The sequence below is a fragment of the Python bivittatus genome, unplaced genomic scaffold (assembly GCF_059951505.1).
Source record: "Python bivittatus isolate LINGU-HERP-01145 unplaced genomic scaffold, Pbiv_v1 ctg000080_np1212, whole genome shotgun sequence".
Classification (NCBI taxonomy): domain Eukaryota; kingdom Metazoa; phylum Chordata; class Lepidosauria; order Squamata; family Pythonidae; genus Python; species Python bivittatus.
Genome location: NW_028277035.1, coordinates 7,067,530 through 7,090,354, shown reverse-complemented (window position 1 = coordinate 7,090,354; position 22,825 = coordinate 7,067,530). Strand labels below are relative to the sequence as shown.

The 22,825-nt window shown below is 35.6% G+C and overlaps 2 protein-coding genes across 4 annotated transcripts in view; one reads left to right on the top strand and one right to left on the bottom strand.

Moving 5' to 3' along the window:
• Positions 1–22,825, bottom strand: part of TBCD (tubulin folding cofactor D) — a 183,534-nt gene that overhangs the window by 103,591 nt on the left and 57,118 nt on the right. The window lies entirely within an intron of this gene.
• Positions 9,005–21,813, top strand: ZNF750 (zinc finger protein 750). The gene is made up of 3 exons (XM_007432396.4): positions 9,005–9,404; positions 15,817–17,409; positions 19,537–21,813. The coding sequence occupies exons 2-3, from the start codon at positions 16,001–16,003 to the stop codon at positions 20,243–20,245; spliced, it is 2,118 nt and encodes a 705-aa protein (XP_007432458.1). The 5' UTR covers positions 9,005–9,404; positions 15,817–16,000; the 3' UTR covers positions 20,246–21,813.

Below are 22,825 nucleotides of genomic sequence, written 5' to 3'. Positions count from 1 at the left end.
ATATAAGACTCCTAATATTGGGGGTGCTCAAAAAAACAGCAGAGAGCAAAGGATGTACAAGTGAGCAGGTTTTCTCATACTCTGCTTTTGTATCTTGTAAATGCATATTCTCCTAATGTGATGAGGAAAACTGTTGAGAATACTGGGCAAAATGAACCACTGACCAAACTATCTGCATCTGTTATACAGGAAGAATAACCACATGCTCCTGTTTTGTTCACCTATACCACGTAGCACATTAGCTGTTAAATTATGTTCAAGAGTAGATTAACATTCTAGCTCTCGACAGCATGACCCCCTAAACATATACCAAAGTGATCCAGAATATGGTAATTCTTATTTTCTATGAATCATAAGTTTAAGACCCATCAAGCATCAAACTGCTGTATTTTTGCCCCCAAAATTGCCTAGACTAGCTAACTTGCTCAGACTTGTAATATCCCACCAAAGTAGGAGATTACAAGTCATTAAGGAGGACAAAAGAGTGCTTCAAAAGGTGTTAAATGTAAGTCAACCATTGTGCAAGCGGAACTGGAAAAGCACACAGGAAGGGATTGTGTAAAATCTTCACAAGTTTGGGGTACAGCTAGTCTTAAAATAGTTTTTGCTGTTTATCGGGATGTTATAAGGTAAAGTCTCTTTCCATTAAAGCTCAGTGACTTCATGAAATGTAATTTAAAATGAGATATGCAAGTGGAGATGCACTGGATTAACAATAACTAAAAATATGTAGAAACCTGGTTACATTATGTGAAATAGTACAATATTAAGACTTATATAATATATAAGATTTATAATTTAGAGGCTGTCTGATTCCCAATGACTCTGAGTGGCTTACAATTAAAAAGGAAAAATACAAAAAGAAATCTTAAGCAGCCTAATATATATGGCTTTGTGCCTATGGCAGGACTAGAACTCAGTTTCCTGGTGTCTAGCCTGGTGCCTTAACCACTTCACCAAACAAAAAATCCAACTGAGGCACAATCATCACCCCACCCAAAGCCTGGGAGAATAGCCAGTTCTTCAATAGTTTCCTGAACATCATGAGGGTGGAGCCATCTGGATCTCTGGCGGGGGATATCATTCCAGGCCTTACAACAGAGAAGGCCTGCTTCCTGGATTCCACTAGATGAACCCAAAGCACACCCAATTCTGCCCAATCTCACTTATCTCTTTTCTGTTAGGAATGACATAATGATATATTTATAAATCCCTATAATTTATTAGTAATGAAAATATTTTTCTGTTAAATTAGAATTCCACAGACAAATCTAATGTCAGAAGTTATAGCCTGCTTTAAGAGATGCAGGCCCTTTAGTACATTATACAAACCTATGCATTTTGAGCCAGTTGAAAGAGAAATAAGTGACACTCTTTTTTTTAATGACATTCCAAGACACACTGGCATTATTTTGCACCAATTGCAATGTACAAAATGTTGTTAACAATGATAACAATCAACACTGCATAAAACCTAGAATTATATCGCCTCCAATATGATTATTGCACTCATCCTCTTTTGAAGGGTGTCACCTATTAGGTGATTGGTCCATATGTATGTAATAATTATACAATACTAGATGAAAGTACAATAAGTTCACCTCAACAGTGGAAAACAGCTACCAGCTTTTCTAGGTCAATTTTCCAGGACCAGTTATATCTATTAATGAAGAAAACAAGAAGCATCCTGTCTCTGAGGCTGTGCTCCCTGAACTTGCATATCCAGGTATTTTATTCTATTGCCTCCAGTTTAATACAATACCTACTGCACCTGCACGTTTTGCTCTACTTCAGCTACAGCCCAGTTGAGCAGGTCTGCCCAGAAGCTACCACTTCCAGGGAGTGGCTGGCTTTTAATAACCTCTTAGATGCACTGGGATCATGCCCAGGGGCCAGCATCACTTCCCTAGCTTTCTTCAGACTGACAAACATAAAAAAGAGAACAAATTAACTTTCTTAAAGAAACCATAGCCAGTCCTTAGGGACTCTCAAACATGGCTCACCAATGGCCTAAATCTATTGATTCCATGTACCTGTACACTGGTCTCTTCACCAGTCCACTTCAAATTAGCAACATCTGAAAAGTAAAGATTCATGGTTTATTTTAAGTTACCTTCATATTTACTATAATTCTTTCTTTAAAATGTATATGCTGCTCAATCCAAAATTTATCAGAGTGGCTTACAAAGATACAAATTAAAAGGAAAAAAATCAATAACAGTCCATTTCTTACTCTCTGACATAATAAGAAAATAGTCCTAATACCAAAGCTCAGCTTGATATAGATCTGATCAACTTTATCTGCAGAGAATGTTGCAAACTAACCCAACAGTTCCTGCTCCCTCCTCCCCCAACATCTTAGTGGAAGAAATGCCTCAGAATAGGGAAAAGTAATACTGGTAAAGGCAAAGAAGCAAACACTGACTGCTGCATTAAATAGACCTGAATATATGCTCAGCCTAGTTTGTTCCAGAAATTCTTCCGCTTTAACAATCTTCTATCCATGCAAAGATCTGGATCAGCTATAAATCTAAAACTGACCTGGAAGTAATATTTAGTATCCATTACAAGCTTCACACAAATAGAACATCAAATTGAATGCGCACTCTGTAGCATGCATGGAGCCAGATATCAATTGGGACACGTGTATTGTTGTCATGGAGTACATGCAGGTAGCAGATGTTTTACCTCTTGAAGAGCAGGACTTTTAGGTTGGCCACCTTTTAGATCATTTTTAGTGTCACCCTGACTTCCTTGGTTAGACTACAATAGGAAAGCAAGGCAGACCAGCCAGCAGCATGCACTTCTTTGCAACATCCAAGTTGCATCATCATACCATATCTCCCCTGCTATTTATTACTTCAGTGTTTACTTCCAGGCTATTTTCTGGATCTCACATACCCTGTCTCTCTGATATGTCTCTTAACACTAAGTCCCAGTACAACCCGTAGTCTGGATTTCTACAACATTTAAAAAACCCACCTGCTTCTGGTTCAAAAAGAAAACAAAGTGGAGTGCTCTCAGCTCTTCTAAAGCAATCTCCTTAGTGATGACCTTATTGACTAGGAGTAGTATTTATTTTAAGATGACGGAATCTAGGGCAAATGACCTCTACAGGGATCACACAAATAAATATATGATCCTGTGTGGAATTTGTTTTTCATAAGCAGCAAAGCAGTCAGTCAGTCACATGGCACACTTCATTTCTCCACTTGTCACCACATGGCTGTCTCTTTCTCAAACACCATTCACAAGGGGATGCTGATAATTTTTGCTCACTTATAACTGACGAACAGTACGTAACAATTATTTTCTGCATTGGTAAATGTGACTTTGAAGCATTTTATAACTTTGAGTCTTTGACTTTTAAAAAAAATAAAGGCTTTTGATTATGAGCAATACGTGTTTGTCCTGACCTGACTAGGCCTTGTAGAAAAAGATCCTCACTAAATTGCTGTTCACTTCTGAAGAGAGTTAACTGACTCTTAGCTTCAATTATTTTAGCTGACTGCCTATTTTAAGAAGGGAAAAAAGGAGGGTACTTGGCATACCTGTGAGAATAAAGTGTTCCAGACTGAGGGGGCCTCTGCAGAGGACAGCCTTTGAGGCAATATTCTTTTGATCCCTGGCAGGGAGTAGGAAACTAAGCACCTCCTCTCAGCTTGCATGCCTGGGATAGACAGATTATACCTGGAGGAGATGTGCCTGAGCCAAGCCACACTGGGTTTCATAGGTCAGTAGCACTTTGAACTGGAATTGGAAACCTACTGGTAGCCAGTTCAGCACCTGGAGAATTGATGTAATATTGCAATAGTTGTTCTCACATGCTAACAACCTGACAGCTACATTTTGTACCAACAGCATTTTACAGGTTGCCTTAAGAGACGGTTTACGTATATATAATAAATAGATATTTATTTATTTATTAAATTTATATAAATTTTATAAATTTATATAAATTATATAAATTTAATAAATTATATAAATTTAATAAATTATATTTATTAAATAAATAGAAGATACCTGCTCTTCACCTTTCATCTGCTTCTAGTTCCTTCAATCTTCTATTAATGCCTTGAAACTTAACCTTTTGCCTATGTTTTTATATTTGCATTTATCTTTGAATTCTCATCTATATGATCTAGTGCTTGATCTCAAGCTTCTCTGTAATCTTACTGTCTTTTCCACCACCATCCACCTATCTGGGGAAAGATTTAGCACTCAAGGTAAAATTATCTAATCTGAAATACATGTTCCTTTTTCAGTCATAATAAATATATTGAAAAAGTTATGTATTTCAATGGCAACCTCAGAATCCACAAGACTTCTAAGATCTAAGCCCAAATGCCCATTTTTTTTGAAAAAGGATATGTAGTGGTACAAAAAAGTCTAAGCCCTTGAACCATTTATTGAAGAGTAACAAACAACAGAACTAAGAATCTCACTTGAGAAAAGACATCATAAAATGTCATGTGTGGCAACACAAAAGCCTTCTGCTAGTTGGTTCTTTCATACAATTGTAATATAAATTGAACTAAATAATATACTTACAAAAACAAGATTAATGCAGGACCAGTTTTAATAATTAAAAGTGAGCACAATACTAAGGAAAGGCAGCAGGCTCTAGTGTGGAACACATGTGCCTCCCATCAGTAGAAATGGGTAACATGTTTTTGGAACTCTGTAATGTGTTGCAGAGGCATGTCAGTATCTCACCTACAGGGTTCAGCAGAGCAAGTTTAAGGAATTTGGTATGCCAAGTTTGGAGGACCCTCCCTATCCTAATACTCAGAGCCCTAGATTAATATTGAAGAAAGATTCCTGCAAAATTAGAGATTAAAACTGTTCAACATGAAATACAGAACCCACAGAACCTACACCAAACGCTAATGATGCATCTAGATAAAACATGATAGATGACTGGAAACATACTTTATTTTTTAAAATTCTTCTTCAGAGAAACCTATGCTTCCCTTGGCAGAGAACGACAAACAGCTATTATCCTTTTTAATGTCATGCTACAAGATTTCTGCAGTAATTGTTTCCATTTCAAATACGCACAGCACACACAGAAACTGAGAACAAAGTCCATCATCATGAGAGTCCTTCTCCTCCTTCTAGAAGTTATATCTTGATCTCCATGTATTTCTACCCTCTGTTTCCTGAGTTCTAGCCAGTTACCTATCTGTGTGAGAATCTTCCTTCTTAACTCATAACTACTAAGTTTTTTCAAGAGACTTTGGTGAGGGACTTTGTCAAAAGCTTTTTGGAAGTCCAAATAAACAGTGTTAATTTGATCACCTCTCCCTAGTTGCTGTTCACTCTCCACTGCCTCCCACCCACAAGCAATGGTAGGAAGCCCAGAGTGGCAGGGCAGAATTCCTCTCTGCAGTCTCTGCAGCAGCCATCATTGCTCATTATGCCCAGCCCTGCCTTTCCTCCATTGTTTATCTGTCTCATCCATTCAGACTGTGCAGAGAAAAAGCAGTAGTACAGACAGTAGCTGCTTTAGCCATCAACATAGCAAGCAGAATGGGCACAAGAAACTAGCAACAGCAGGGGATTGTTCTGACATACAGAGCATAGAGAGGAATAGATTCAAGGAGACCTAAAGCAGACAGCCCCTTAAATCTGCCCTGTTCAATATAACAATGAGATCCCACATTAGGAAAGAATACTTGAGATATTCTGTCCATTCCTTGTAAACACAAAATAAAAAATTGAGCAAGGGGCTGAATTTAGGATCAGCTTCCTAAAAAAGTTTACTTTAAAGTACACACACCAAATTGCAGCAGATGATTATAGATTTGAAAGCTGTAGGCTAGGTATGGTGAAATTTTTAAAGATTGTAGGCAGAAGCTGATACATCTGAGCAATGCATCATTATTTCTACTATTATTTACTGAATTTATATCTCTCCTTTTAAAAGAAAGAATAGCACATCAAATAACTAATAGTAAATAAAATACAGAATAAATTGCATATAATTAAAGGTAGAACATATAATAATTGCTAATATGAAACAAAATATTATAATCAAAACGTTCTTAACTTAAAACACTAAATTTAAAGCTTTCGTCTTGACACACTTTCTCAAAGCAGGGACAGCAAAGGAAGTACATTTCATACCTTGGCACTGACAAAGGAGAAGGCTCCTTTCCACTTATATAACATTTGGTTTTCTACAAGCTTGTGCATCCTTAGAAGGGCTACTCCTATAGACTGTAATGGCCTGCCAGGTTAATGACGAGGCGGGTGGCACTGAAGGCATTAACAGTTAAACCTAGCATTAATTGATTTTAGCAACCACCACAGGTCTTTCAGTGTAGGAGTGATGTGATCACAGTACTGTGCACTGACAGTTAAGCTCTCTTCAAAGATAGCTCCACATAGCACACACTGCAATAGCCTAGCTCAGGAAAAGTTGTAGCTGACACTCTGAATGTGACTGTGTAAACATGCTGTTTGTTAGCACTGCCACCTGGAACCACCGCCACCCCAAAGTAGTGCTGAATCAAGAAATACTCCTAGGTGGCAACCTGACAAGAGAAGTGCAAGCCCTTCCAGAACAGGCTGAATCTTAATCACCAAGCCTGATTTTCTACTGATTAACAGTGCCTCTGTTCTATCTGTATTTAATCTGATCATGCTCACCCTCATTCAGCAAACAATATCAGTTACTTCTTTGGTGTTAGGGATGAAAAGCAACAGAGCATAGCAGTTTGTCCCTCTCTGTGACTGCAAGAATTTGTAAATATAGACAACTTTGCTTAAATTATACCAGATTGATGCAGAATTTTGAGGGGGATTTAAATTATAGAACATATGCTGTCTGGGCTTCATCTGTAACACAACACAATGAAATAAAGTAAGTTGAGGTAAAGGCTTGTATATGCCATCTTACAAGTCCTCAACAGATTTCTCCACATAAATGACTTAAACAGAAAGAAAGAAATGGCTTTCAATACTTCTCTTATTTTTGCATCAATCTGAAAAACAAACTATCACTATTTGTAGATCTTTTCTTCTGATAGCAAGATAAACACATTTACAAAGCACAGCTGCCAACCACATTTTAACAATGTATAGGCCTGGTGGCTCTCTCCCCATTCCCAGATATTGGTCTGCAAACTATTTCATGTGCTTTATAATTTTCTATAATTATTCATTGTCAAAAGAAGCCAGAGGAATCCAGGTTTCTGTAAGCTTCTTTATGATTTCCATTTTAGTCTTCTTCTGAAGCAGAATAGTCATCACTCTAGGTTTGAATGACATATTCATTAGAAAACAAACCAAGGACAATTTGAAGAAAAGAGCTATTGGGTGTGTAAGCAGCTAAACTGTGGTTAGCGGCAGCTATGTCTGAAAGCATGTTCTATGTAAATAAGGAAAAATTATGCCACCTATTTTGTCTTCACTTTAGAATGGAAAGAGTAAAGGGAGCATGCCCCATTGGCAAGGCCTTCAAGATACACTTCTTAGTTTAGCATACTGTATTGATAATTTCATAGCCCATGAAAGCTATGAGGGTTGACACTGAATTCAATTACCCAATATGCAACATTATTTTCAGCTGGAGGGGCATTTAAATTACTGCCAGGTACATATTACAAAACCACACTCCATTACAACTAAATATCTGCAAATCAGTCAGTCAGGAAGGATTGGCACAATTGCTTAAGCACATCCATTTCTTGTAAAGCACTAGTGAGAGGAGTTCCTTTCAGGTCACAGGATCATGTGGAAATTGTAAAAAATACCATTAAGGAATATGCTTTTTGAAAATATGGGGCAGATTCCTTTTTTTTTTTTCATTTAAAAGCATACTTTTTTCAAATTTAATATTCACTCTGGGCTCTAGCCCAGCCTTCCCTATAATGTTCCAGATATAATGGACTACAATTCCAGTATCTACCAGACAAGTTGTCTTATACCAGTGCTGATCTGGGATGATGGGAATCAAAGAGTGTATCATATCTAGAGGTCATTATTATGGAGAACACTACCATAGAACAATCAGAAAACAAACCATTAGAACTAAAACCTTTCTATTTAAAGATGTGCAATTATTGTTATGGTCAAACAATAATTGCACAAAAGAAAAAAAACATAGAACATATAATTAATTCAATGGAATCAGCATCTTGCATGTAGATTTGAAAATACAAAACACACTGACTGCAGAACATAATTCATTCTTTCTTTTTTCTCCTTCCTTCCTTCCTTCCTTCCTTCCTTCCTTCCTTCCTTCCTTCCTTCCTTCCTTCCTTCCATCCATCCATCCATCCATCCATCCATCCATCCATCCATGAATGATAGGCTTCCATCAGTTAGAAAAAAGACAAAGAGAATTTTGCCTGAAGTCTCCACCCTTAACAGAAAGTTGTATTACTATATTAAGTCTTTGCACGTAATTCTATCCCTCTCAAGCAGCATCCTGGCACTAACTCCTAGCACTAAGAATCAAGCTATATTATGCAACTACTCCATCTTTGCCTCCTTAATGGATTTCTGTGCTAAGAAAAGTGCCAGGAAAACACAGGACAAGTAGAAATGGGTTCTGACAACAAATGGCCCTCCTGTAAACTGGACGCTCAGGCATTAAATTGATTTTTTCCCTTTTTGCCAGGCTGAATTGCTGTTTATTCACATATACAATAGCACACAATAATCAAGTAATAATAGTACAATTGTCATACAGTATGCTTAGTGACTGTGAAAGAAAAAATTAACTTAATCAATGTCCTACTGAAATGACTCTGTTCCATTTACAGCCATACGGCTGCCAGCTACTGACAAGCTTTGGCAGGTTTCTACAACACACAGTCTTGCCATTTCTGGACAGAAGTTATCATGAGGACAAACTTATTGGGGAGGGGAAAGGGAAAGAGTGGCGAAGAAAAAGAAGCTGTGTTGCAGAATACAAGTATTCTCCCTGAAAGATCAGGATAAGAAAATGCAAACCAAGTAACATCCTGGGTTGCAGCCTGCAATGATCCTTTAGTCTTAATTATGAATTGCCTTTCACTTAGAAATGGTTTCAAAGATTTTAAACTGAGAAACAGTCTGGGTCAGGTTCCATTCCCCTTGACAGTGAGCAACACAAACACTGCTTGTAGTAGGCAACAAGCATGACAAAAGTTCTGCTTCAGAGCTCAAATGCTGAGGTAACATTGAATGAAAGCAATAGAGGGAAACACATGAACTGTAGCTTCAGGCTGAAATAATATCAGGTGCATCTCTACACCCTCAGGGCTTAACTCCTACACTTTTAAGTCCCTCCCATTGAAACAGCCTCCTTCAGTTTCACTTAATCAGGCAGCAAACAGGTACTTCTCTCTCAACACTGACAGCAGCAGTTTAATAGCCCAGAACAACTTGGATCTGAGTTCCCAAACTCACAGGTAAGCTAACTTTGAATCACCAAACGATTTACAAAATGATTTAAAAGAAAAAGCAATCAGCTAACTAAAGTAATGTTAGTTAGATGTATTTCTGCCTTTCTGCCAAGAGAGGGTTTTTCCAGCACAGGTGCATTATTCCTAAAAAGATATTTATGATATAGTTGTAATTTGTTGTTTAAATCTGTACAAAAGCTTGTCTATTTACTGTATTTCTTTGTCCAAGTTAAGATGCTACTATAGCTATTGGTAAGCTGAACTCATTGTTTAATGTTCAGTGTAAAATAAACTTTAAAACTCCCCTATTTAACACATTACAGTCTAGTCAAGTGAAGCATTCTGACCTGTTTAAATATTTAACTTAAGAAGCCAAGTTTTCTGATTTACTCAAAATGAGTTTAGTATTGGCTGCTATGCCTGTCATAGTTGAGACTTCGTTAATAAATGTGTATATTATATGTATGAAGTATATGAGAGAAGAATATATTGTTGCATTGCTAATTTACATATTATACTTTGGAAAATAAAAAAATGAAGAACTATTGTGATTAATATAAAATGGTCTGAAGTTGTTTTAAAATTGTGGAACCAAATACTTCCTATGCATGCAACTTATAGATATTAATTCCTTTTTGTTACAGTTCACGCTGACTTCTATAGACTTTGTCCTTTCTCTCATTTTATCTCCATCGTCAAGCATGCAAAACAGTTTTATTTTTATAAAATCACTCACTTTAGTTTTAAACATTAGCAATCCAGAAGGGTGGAGCAGTTAATTATTAGAAAATCTGGGCTGGAATAAAACCCAGAAATCTTGTTCTTGCAAAATGCTGGATAAGTGACAGTGGCATGATTTTAAGTTATGCAATAATGCCACATCACAATATTTTAATCATAGCATGCCCTTCTAAATGCTCCACCCCAGCAAGGACTCGTCAGCTAGATCAATATCATAAAAAAGAAAGCTGCAACAGCAGCTGAGCATATGCATATTAATGTTCCTTAAAAATGGTTGCATAGCCAGCCGTAGTTATGATCTATTAAGCAAGATCATTACACCAATGTGCTATAAAGAATATTTTGAAACAGTGCTTTTGAATATTTAAAAAAATGAAATATTGCATATTGGGAAAGTATGATGTTTATTATTTTTCAGTGCTTAATTCAAAATATTTGCCCCTATATTAATAAAGGCTAATAGAAATTAACACAGCTTTTGACTTTTTTTAAGATGTGTAAGGCCAAGCAAGACTTCAGATTTACTCATAAATCTATAAAGGCTTACACCTTTACAAGTTCAACCTGAGTTTAACCCGAGAAGCAGGGAAAGAGTGGTGGAATCTGAAAATATTTGTCCGCATATATCTAACTATCTAGCACTAGTACTATTTCAGCTTACACTGTTTTGCTTCACAAAAATAGCAGTATGTATTTCATTTTAGCTCTATTATTACCATCTTCAGATAATATTCCTTTTTTAAAGATAAGAATGGCAATTAATGATTTTATATACTAGGCATAATTCAGATTTAGCAATACCTATTTTTCTTCACCTTGGTTAAGTTCTCCAAGTTCAGAAGTGTTTATATCCAATTAAGTATATTATGGAATGCTTAAGGCTGAAATCCTATATTTATTCAAAGGGAAATAAATTTAATAAAACACATATTATTATTTACATAGACTCTGCTGTAAAGATTATTTTGTGCCCAGTATTTGTCTTTCTCTACTTGAAATAACTAAAGAGGTTGATCATTTCAAAAGAGTTTGATTATTAAGTTGTCTGTTACTAGAAAGATATACCTCTCAGAAACTGAGATGCAAGTTACCCATAAACATATTAGTTAAGCACAGAAAATTCCAAGTTTGCTTTAACTGTGCGTTAAATTAATAGCAATTTAGTTATAGCAAGGAAACACATACTGCTTTTCTTCCCCCCTTTTTGGTTCTTCAAGAATTAATGGTGCATATTGAGTAATAATCTACTGTATTATACCCTTATATCAGAATACAAATTCAATTTGCTGATGCTTATTGGCTTTGTAAACCTGGGGGACAGTTTGTTGTGGCAACAGTAACTTGAAGTATTATTTGTATAGAGACTTGCAAGTTAGCACAAAAGTGAGAAGGAATCTGGTAGTACCTTTTCAGACTAACAAATTTTATTAAAAGGCATAAGCTTTTGTGAAGTGCAGTTCATGTCATCAGATGCTATTTTATGCCTCTGATAATGCTACTAGCTTCAGTTCATGAAAGCTTATGCCATTTAATAAAATGTATTAGTCTGAAAAGTTGCTATCAGACTCCTCATTTTTGGCTACTATAGACTAACATAGCTCTCCTCATGCAAAGCTAGCACAAAGGTACATCAGGTATAAGCTGAACTCCCCAAATCTTTCATTTTGGTTGCACACCATTATCTAAAATTAAAATTGCATTGATTGGGCACTATTTTGTCAGTTTATGATGTGCATTTATTTTCTGTTAATATTGTCCAAATAAATGAGCACGTAGAAATTAATTCAAAGAACTATGTCACAAAGCTAATATACTAACATTCAGTGACTATTTTAAGTGTCTTCCAAACTGCAGTTCTATTTTATATAATTTCTATAGTTGGGATCCAAAGAGCCACTCATCCTAGGGCTTATGATTTTCAAATAGCCCCTATACTAAATGGCACCCACTTGAAGCACTCTAAATTTGGAAAGAGCTGTTGGGAAAAAAATGCCACACTCTTCTTTAGCATCCTTTCAATATTTCTTTAGATTCTAACCTATATCAGGAGAAAACAGAATTAACGTTTTCATGTTTTATGGAAAAGTGTTTCTAGCAATATCATTAATAAACCAGTATGTAATGAACTAAATGGAGGCAAAACTCATTTAGAATGATACACACTTTGATATTGTAAATGAAGTGTCAACCTCTTATACCTGACAGAAAAGCCGCAAGCTTAAAAATAACAAGAGATGTGATATTGTAAAATATGTGTGTATGTGTGTGTAGGTGTGAATTTTCCTTCACACGTGTGAAGCCAGTTTAAAAATCCAATAAGACCCACATAAAGTTTTGTTGAGATATATTTGTTTCAAGGAATCACAAATCTCATATTTATCTTTTATTTGTAATCACATTTATAATATTTTACATTGAAAATATTAGATATTTCATATTCATTTTAGTTTGTAATTTAAATTACAAACTAAAATGAATATGAAATATCTAATATTTTCAATGTAAAAATATTATAAATGTGATTTCAAGTTTTCAAGAAATTATAAAGCCATCAACTTCCCTGTATTATTGTAGTTTCGGGTAACACAGATACAGTATGTGGTTTTGCAACAGTCATCATTTTGATAATAGTGCTTACAGTTCATGATGAAATCATCACTTTTTAGATCTCTGCCATAACACATCTATAAAATCATGAGAACATGACTCTGAGAGATTCTCACGCCTTCAGACTCAGCACACATAATGGAACAAGTTAATACAAGCCCGTCTGACTTATCTGCCGAGCAAATCACCAGCCTGTATTAAAAGTATCCATTTGTTTTATTTCTAAGAGAAAGCAAGTAGATTATGCCTCTATAAATCAATGGATGCTAGACTCTCTTTTATACCTTATAGACCAGCCATGCTACACAAGTGAGTTCATTAGTAACATAATTAGAAACCAACAAAGAAATTGCAACAAGATGTCATTTTAAGAACTTAACATTAGACTCACTGTGGGATGTTGCAAATTATGCATACTAGCTGGTCCTTAAATATTTGCTTAGGCTGCTTAAAAAGCTTGTTTGCTCTCTAGTAGCGCTGGGTCAGCTCTCAGGATGCAGTCAATCCCACTCCACCCTACTTCTCCCCAGTATGGAATCTCTTCCTCTTTCCCTAACTGGCTGAACTGGATTATGCTCAAGCTTCTACTTTTGTTACCAGGACCTGCCTTCTCTTCACATAGTCTCATCCACCTACAGTTCCCTCTCCCTCTGCTTTCATCTTTTCCTTGTCACATCCTGAGAGGATATTCTTCCACTGCTGTTTGTATGAATTTTCTTTAATTAATTCAACAGGAATTTCAGGTAGGAGACACCCCTGAACCTCAGGTCAGTTAATTAGGGTGCTACTCCAGACATAGGAGCTTCCCCTTAGGGCAATCTTGTTTGTAAAGGCTAAGGTTCTTCTGAATTAGCTTCACATTTCTTGTAATTCGTTCAGTTTCAGGGATAAACACTGAGACAGTTAAGTCTGAACATGGCATCAAGTTATTCAGGATGGTGAAATCCACACCAAATGATGAAGAACTCTTTACAGTGAGGAATGTGTGGCAAAAAGGCAAATGAGATTCAGTGTTCCATACTAAAGCACAGAATTACAATTTCACATATAAATGGCTGTATCTTATCTTATAGAACTATGTCTTCCCCAGGAAAGATATTTTTAGAACTGTGGTGATAACTCACTAAAATGTAAATGCAATGTATACCGGGGGGTGGGGGGATCAATACTATACTGTAGAATACTGGAATAAGTTATGGAAATTAGAAGCTACCTCTGATAAATTCCTTTACATAAATCTATAGGGTAACTTTTGAAATACCCTATCAAAACAAGTACGGTCTTGGATAAGGTAAAGCAACTACAATATTCTAAGGAATAAAGTACCCTCTCTACAAACAAAAATTAAAATATTTGGAATTTTAAATTCAGAAAAAAAGATTAAAAAGAAACATAACAGACCTGTATGTGATCTGAGAATGAATAAATACAAAACTTTTCCTCATAATACTGGCAGAGTCATCCAATGAAACTAATAAGTACTACATTCAGAAACAACAAAAAGCAATATTTAGAATTCATTAATTTTATATCTTTCCATGACAAATGGGATAAAGATGGCTAATAATAATATATAAAACATTTCAAAATATATATACTTCACAGAAATGAAAAGGGCAAATAAATAAAATAAATAAACCATACCAGCCACTTAAAATCTATTTCACCTCTACTGATGTTAACTAAAGGGTCAAAAGCTTGTCTTCATACATCCTCTTTCACATTTCCACCAAAGATCCCTGTTACGATGATGATGGTGATAAAAGAAAAAAAATCCCCCTCAAGCTTCTTAAAAATCCAGGTAGACCTTTATAATGAATGTGTTTTCTTATACCAAATCATATATAAAATTACAGGTTATACCCAGCATTTTAAATTATGCTTGGAAATCTTAAGACTATTTTTATATTTGTATTGCATGCTGCTTGTAACCAGATTCAATCAATAAATTAGATGCAGCATTCTAGAGCTGAAATCTTTGTTTTTCCAAGCCAGATCTGAATGAGATATGATTAGATTTAAAATTTTTGAGGAAATAGATAGTTGGTACCCTGGCCTTATTTGTATCAATATACTTCTAGCAATGAACAACAAGGCATAAAGGTTTGAAAATGAATCCTGGAGTACTAACTATAGACCTGAGTTTTCTAAAAAAAGTGTAGCTTCACTCAAGATGGGCTGATTCCTCATGTTTTAACACCTTTGTCTTATGTGCATTAAGCTTCCATTTGTTTTCCCTTTGCCAGTTTATTGCTAATACTAGTACAGTATCAGACAATGATTCTGAGTAACTGTTTCTCTGAATTTAGGAGAAAAAGAAATAGTAAATTGAGAATTATCAGCAAAATTGTGATGTATTACTTTACACTACACATTAATGTCACTAATGTGGCTTTTGAAAAGCATTCAGGAAAAAAAATAGTTCAGTAAGTGGCTATTAAACAAGACAGCTAAATCACATCTCCACTCAAAGACAGTATACTGGGAACAAACTTCATCCTCATGACCTACTTATACCCTTTCTCAGAAGACTCTATTTCCCCGTAGGGTTGTTCAGTTTTGTTCAGTTCCAGAAATTCTGCTGTTTTCCTGAATATTTCAATTTTTCTCCCAGAACATACAAATTTAGCCATTGCATAAATACCATGTCATTTTCAAGAAGTGAATCTTCCAGAACAGAAAGTGATTCATAGTATTCAGGTACATTCCAGAGAAAAATGAAACATTCAGAGCCAGGATGATGGAATGCTTAAGGTTTTAGACTAGAAGCAGGAAGATCCAGGTTTAAGACCACTCTCAGCCATAGAAACTCACTGGGTGACTTTGGGCCAGTCACTCTCTCTCAGTCCAACCTAATCCACAGGGTTGTTGCTGTGGAGAAAAAAAATGGAAATGCTATGTATTCAGCTTCAGCTCAGGAGGAAAGGTGGAATATTTACATAATGAATATATTCTAAATAAATAAATGACACCAGAATGTTCCAGGACCAGAAGACAGATTTGTACATATCCTTGATCCTTATAGGAAAAAAAGGCTCTAATATTTCTAATGCTAATTTTTGTATTACAGTTTCCTGTTTGCAAGTGCTGTTATTTCCTGACACTTCCAAAACTGGCTTCATATCAAATCCTTTGGAAAGGTCTTCCTTTTGCTGGAAGAAAGTCTAAAAAGCAGAGACTAACTTTAAATGAACTAAAGCTCTGTTAACTAATTGGCATAAGGCAAATCCTAAACATAAACATCAGAATAGAAGATGAGCCTCCTCAAAGAGCGTAAACCAAAAAAACCTCATTATATCCCCAGACCCCCAGGAAAACCATTTAAATACAAGTGCTTTCAGTGCCCCTTTACCTGCAATGAGAAATCACATCTTTTTAACCATATGAAGTATGGGCTGTGCAAAAACTCAATTACGTTGGTGACAGAACAAGATCGCGTTATCAAATGTTCAAAGTCAAATTCTTTGGAGCCTAAGCAGATCAGTCAGGCAGACACTGCAGCCAAACCAACTTCTTCTAAAGCCCTCTCAAATTTTGATTCTAAACCTCAATATGCATTTGCCAAAGATGATTCCAAGGAAAATATGGAAATTCAAAACCAAGTGACAAATATATCAGTGCATGGGCCAAAACCATCCACTGAAAAGGAATTAACTCTTATCTGTAATGAAGAAGAAAGTACAATCAATGTGCAGTCTGGTCTGGAAGGCATCATAAGACCTTCTGCATTTGTTCCAGTGGGAGAGCATCGGCACAATAAGGACAATAATGATATATCTCAATTAACTTCTCTTTCCGATTCAAATAAAGGCTCTTCTTTTCAAATGAAGTCAGCCTTTCATGCTCCAAACAATCTGTGGAAAACAGGTACCACAATTATTTCTCCAGAGTTTACTCATAAAATTACACCTGCAAAAGGCTTCAGTTCCATTCCATCTTATGTACAACCCATGATTCCAGAGTATTCACCTTCGTTGTATGAACATGGATTAGCTATCTATGCACCTTACTTCCTATCAGGAAATTCTCATGAGTGTGAAAGTTCAGTGTTGTCTGTCTACAGCTCTCAAGATCAAAGACCTTTTCTTCCTCATCCAGGACCACTTCCTAAACCAGTAAATCCAGCAACATATGAACACTACCGCTTATTCCAACAGTATCATCCAAATCTTTCAGTGCCATACGGATTTTGTAGACCAACAGAATCAGCATTTTACAGGTTACCACATATTGCAGATATTAACAGAGACACAAATTCTCATTTAATGGACGAAACAACGTTGCTCTATCCACATTCTTCAAGTCCAGCCAGGTTATCGTCACAAAATTCTCATAAAAAAACAGCTGACTATGAAAAAGAAATTCCTATGCTGCATGCCAAAGGTAATCCCAAAGAAGATCAAAATGAAAGAGAAAATGCGAAAATGAGCCCTCGTGCTGGAAGTGCGGCAACTGGATCTCCAGGAAGACCCAGCCCAACAAACTTCACTCAGACTAGCCATAGTTGTGAAGTCTTATTTGATCTTTCTAATAAGTCATCTTCAATTATTAACAAATGTGATCAACCTGAAGAAAGCTTTACAGCATTCAGGCCTGTGAGGAAAAGTACAGACCAACCTCCTCTGTCTGTATCAAAGGAAGACAGAGGAAATTCTCCTAGAAGGTAAAATGTCAAATGATCTTTTAAACCTTTTTTTTCCTGCTAAATTCTATGGTGAAAGCAAACATGCCCTCAAGATACATTACATAGGGCCTCTTAGGACATACTTCATTACTTGTCAAACTGGAAAACACATAGCAAGTAGGAAATACATGGGCTGCAACTATATATAGCTGGGTGGGAGAGTTTATTTTAAAGGGGGGGGGGATATTCTGGCAAGGGTTACATACCAGTGAGCAAGGCCAGAGCTATCCCAATTCAGACTTTTTTCCTCTTAAGATCATCATCACCTCTTCTTTGCTTGGTCCTACTCTAATAACTTGCTGTTCTGAGTGCTGAATGGGGAGAAAAACATTTCTCTTCTCCCTATCCAGTAAAGAAACAGAGTGAGGACAGCAGGGTTTTTGGGGGGAGAATGGGGAGGCACTGGAATGCAGGTCAATTGACTTCCTACCTTTGCCTTTCAAAGAAATGTCTCAGCACAGTTTATTCTATAATTATTTTATTATCCTAAAATAAATAACAAGTGAATGGGGTATGCATGGCAAAAGACAGGATAAAACATGAAAGTTACTAGGGATTCTAGTAAATAATGTTGTTGTGCTAAAGTAAACATTCCAACAACAGTATAAAATTATCAAGTCCCTTTTTTTGTCTTAATTTTATTCTTTGCTTCATAGCCTAGCCTTATGCATATTTACTCAGATACAAGCACCATGTAAATAGTGAATCAAATGTTTAAGCATGCACAGGATTGTTAACTTAAATGCTGCCATTTATCCAGTTATTTATACATACAAAGACATTTACTGAATTTATACTTATATATCATTTTTCTACCCTAACCAGTGTATGATAATAAATTATGCAAAAATAGTAATATGATGCAAAGTCCAGTCAATATAAGCAACAGACCAAGAGAACCTTTGGAATAATGTAACATTTTTTATTGAAAATACTAATAAAATTAGGATTAGGCATGAAATATTCCTTCTCATGAAAGCAGATTCTAGACTAGCCTTTTTCAAGCTTTTTATCTTGGAGGAACCCTTGAAATAAGTTTCAGGTCTCAGGGGAACGCCTGCATAAAACTCACAAAAAATACAAAAACTTCTCAATTCAATTCACTTCTAACCTACACAATCCATGTTTTACAACATTTATAACAGCAAACCAGCAGGCTGGCTATTGAGTCATAGTGCATATAAGTTCCCATCACTCCAAGGAATAGCACTGCGTGCCATGCAAATTAAACAAAAAACAAAAAACTTGTGGAACCCCTAGCAACCTCTTGTGGAACCGCAGGATTATGTGGAACTCTAGCTGAGGAAGGCTGTTCTAGACTATGAAAATGGCAACAGAAAAGAACCAGACTTGTGATTTCAGTAACTCCTAATCTCCAATACCACAGGATACATAGTAGTTCACCTGTAAAAAATTTTTTTATGTAAAATTGTTGTTTCTTGCTTAAAAACTAGAAGATAGGAATAGATAGACAGACAGACATATATAAATATAAAACGTTTTAGAACAGACAGTATATATCAATGGTCCAAATGGCTCTTTCCCATTCTGTGCTTCTAACTTGCCTCACGTTCAATAAATACTAACGTTTATTATTTTACATTTTTAAAAAATCCTTATATGCCCATAGTAGGCCTCTCCAAGGTGGACAGTTACTTATTTTCTACACAATTATCTGAAAGCCCTTGCAACATTTATATGCAATGCACAGTACCTGGAATGCACATTGATCATATAACCATAACACTTAATTGCTGTAATTGAAAATATCTTTCTCAGTATATCCCACATGTTCAGTTTGGCTTCAACATTTTTTTTTAATTTAATCATCTTAACAATCTTCTCATGAAGATTAGCCAAAATGTATGAATCGTTCAGATCTCAACTGAGATTTAAAACTAGGTCTCCCACATGCAAAAACATTAACCAGATAAACAAATGCATTTGCAACTCTGTGTGTGTGTGTGTGTGTGTGTAACAAATGATAGAATTTTTCTAATAGCTTATGTAAAAGCAATTTGTTTCATTTCTAATTCAAAATGTCTATTATTCCTATTTAGGTATTTTGCCTAATTACACAATAAAATTTTCCATTTTTCCTCTTAGTAGTGACATCACTAATGAAAATGAAAATCTACAGCATGGAAGTGATAGTAATGAGGATCCTTTGTCCAGTTCTGAAGACGATTCAGGGATAACACCGCTTAATCTTTCCAAGAAACCAGATGCAAATCTTACTGATGTACATACATACACAAGCACTCTCCAAATAGAAAAACAGAACTGCATGGAACTGCAGGAAATGCCTTTGAATCTTTCAGTGAAGGACAACTATCATGTAAATTTATCTCTCCAGGGCTCATCATATGAAACTAAAGATCATAACTCTCTAAAAGCTGAAAATAAAGATTTGGGGACAGATATATGTAACCCTAAGAATCAAACAGACAAAGGTTCCTTCAGTAAGTCTCTTACTGTGATGCCTATAAAAGAAGTGCAGGAACCAAGGACAATTGAGAGTTGTGATGAACAGAAACAAACTGCAGCTGTTGCTCTCTGTCAGTTAGCTGCCTACAGTCCAAGTACAGTTCAAAAAGAGAGTGCAGAGAAAAGTAATCAAGACAGCAATTCTCAGTATGCAGATTCCATCCCTGAACCATCAGAAACCCAGAATAATCACTGTAGTCAGAAAACAAAAGGACATAAAAGGACCAATCACAGAGAAGCAACAAAACCACAGCAAGGAACCAAAAGAATACGAACGAACGAATGCAGTCGAGTATTCACTCTGAGAAAGAGAACAAGGATATCATAATATTGTTCCACCAAATACATAATAGAGTTCATATGTACGTTATCCAGCAGAAAGCTAGACATTCTTTTCAGTATCAATTTTTATTTTTTAGTTTGCAGACTCATTTATTCCATTCAGTTGAACTATGTAAATATTAAAATGTCTTTAAAATTGTATATATGTTTTAAAGTAACTGAAATGTCTTATAATTATCTTTTTTTTAAGTAAACATTTAAATGTAAAACTGAAGCTAAATGACAATTTCTTAAATGCACTATTGTAGAAACTTGCTTGTTAAATGCACTATTGGGAAAACATTTTATTGTAAAGATACAGCTTGTAGAAGCACAGATATCTGATTCCTGATATAAGAGTGTTCTATTCTGTCTCTGACTTACTTCATTTTCAAATCTTTTTATTTTATGTTGTTGTTCAGTATATTTTTGTTGTGTTATCAACATTTGAAGAATGAAAATTTCCAATTGCTTAAGCTTAATGTTATTGAATTCTGGTTGATAATATATTGGAGCACTCATATTAAACCTTACTAAAATACAGATTTGGTATTGTGTTTTTCCCACATCAAATGACCCAATGTAAAGACGTTATGGTATAAATTTTACGTCCTAAATTAATCAAATTAATTAAAATTTAGGACCTAAATCTAACAATGTAGAGGTTTCCCACACAAGTGCTTACATGTTTAGTTAACTGTAACTAAAGTACCAAGTACCCGGACAAATACAACCAAGAAATTATTTATTTCAATCCATATTAGAAAGAATCCTGTGGTGTTAATTCTATATTTTGCATCGATACGAGTCTGTAACATTAAAGTAACAGTATGCTCAGTCTATTGGGATCAGAGAATGTTTCATAAACTTGTTGGTAACAATTTTCCATTTCACAAGTTACACAATAGTCATTTTTCCTGTTTACAATAAAACGATGTATATTGTAGTTGCAAAAAAATAGCTTGCAAAGAAACAAACCATAAAAGCTGAAGCAGATAAATCTTCAGTATCATTGAGAATATTCCTCAGAAAGTTACAAATCATGTATCTTTGCAAATATCAGCTGTAACAATGTTTAGCTAGGGATAAATAGATCATTCTATTTCTGGTTCATACCAATATTGCATTTGTTCAGTATATTCCATTCCATTTCTGCTATAAAGTACATTTTACATTTTGCACAAAAATCAAATGTCTATTAAAATCTGTATTTAAATGTTATTTATGTACATAATATTGAATATTTTCCAGCAAAATATACCTTTATAAGTATAATTTACCTAAGTATATGCATTTTTAGTATATTTCATCCTAAAATACATCTTTCTTTCTTGTTATATTTTTAGCACCAAAATCTACAAAATTCAGAGAAGTGCTGAAAAGTGTAGATCATAACAGCTCCTTCTCTTTCTTTTGACCAGAATTCAGAAAGGTCAAATTGCTCAAGTATCCCAATATTTACAAGGGTTCTATACAGAATCTAAAAATAGTATGAAAATTAACCAGAGGACTTAAAATCTCAAACCAATAGAGAATTGGCCAGCTATGATAAGTGATTAGTGAAGATAGTACAGGTAGTCCTCAGTTAATGACAGTATTTGGGACTGGCAACTTCATTGCTAAGGGATGCGGTTGTAAAGCACAACATCACTTGACCACGCCGACTTACAGTGGGAGTTCCAGTTGTGGTCATTAAGCGAATCTTGCATGGTTGTTAAGCGTGTCATAATGTGATCACCATTGCAACCTCCCGCTGGCTTCCCCATTGAGTTTGCTTGTTGGAAGCCAGCAGGGAAGGTTGCAAATGACAATCATGGGATCATGGGATGCTGCGATGTCATAATTGCAAGCCACTTGCCAAGTGCCCAATCCCAATCACATGACCACAGGGATGCTGCAAGGACCAGCTGTAAGTCTTCTCATTCATTCTCATCGTAACTTCGTACAGTTGCTGAATGGTTGTTAACTGAGGACTACATGAATAACTCAGATGAAACTAGGGCAGTTTGATAAAAAAAATTGTCAGCAGCAAAGACAGTGCTAGACTTGGTATGGGAAAATGTGGGTTCAAATTCTTTTTTGGCTTCTTTGATTATGAGGCCTGGTGCTTGAAGAACAAAACCTTTCAATAACAGATCTTGAGGCCAACTTTAAAGTTAACAAAAAACATAGTAAATGGGGGTTATTAAAAAACAGTAAGTACTACCACAATAGTATTTTAGGACAAGTTTTAAAACATTGGAGGACGGTAAGGGTCAAGCTAGACATTCAGGACAGACAGTGGAGACTTCCAGTTCCATGTAAGCCCAGTTTTGGGGACACAATTTTGTCAGGACCAAGGCACAAGCAACCTGCAGGTGCTTACAGCATGGCTTTCAATATGAAATTGAAATCACAGTTAATCCATATTTCCCAAATATTTCCCAATTTTCCCAAATACTAAAATCCCAATCAATGTCATCACTAATATCTTGAATTTGGGCCAGAGGTTTACTGGCAACTAGCACAATACTTTAAGAAAAGTAAAATAGTTTCTCTAAATAGTGTCCAAACAATTTAGCTGCTGCATTTGCATAACTGTAGCTTC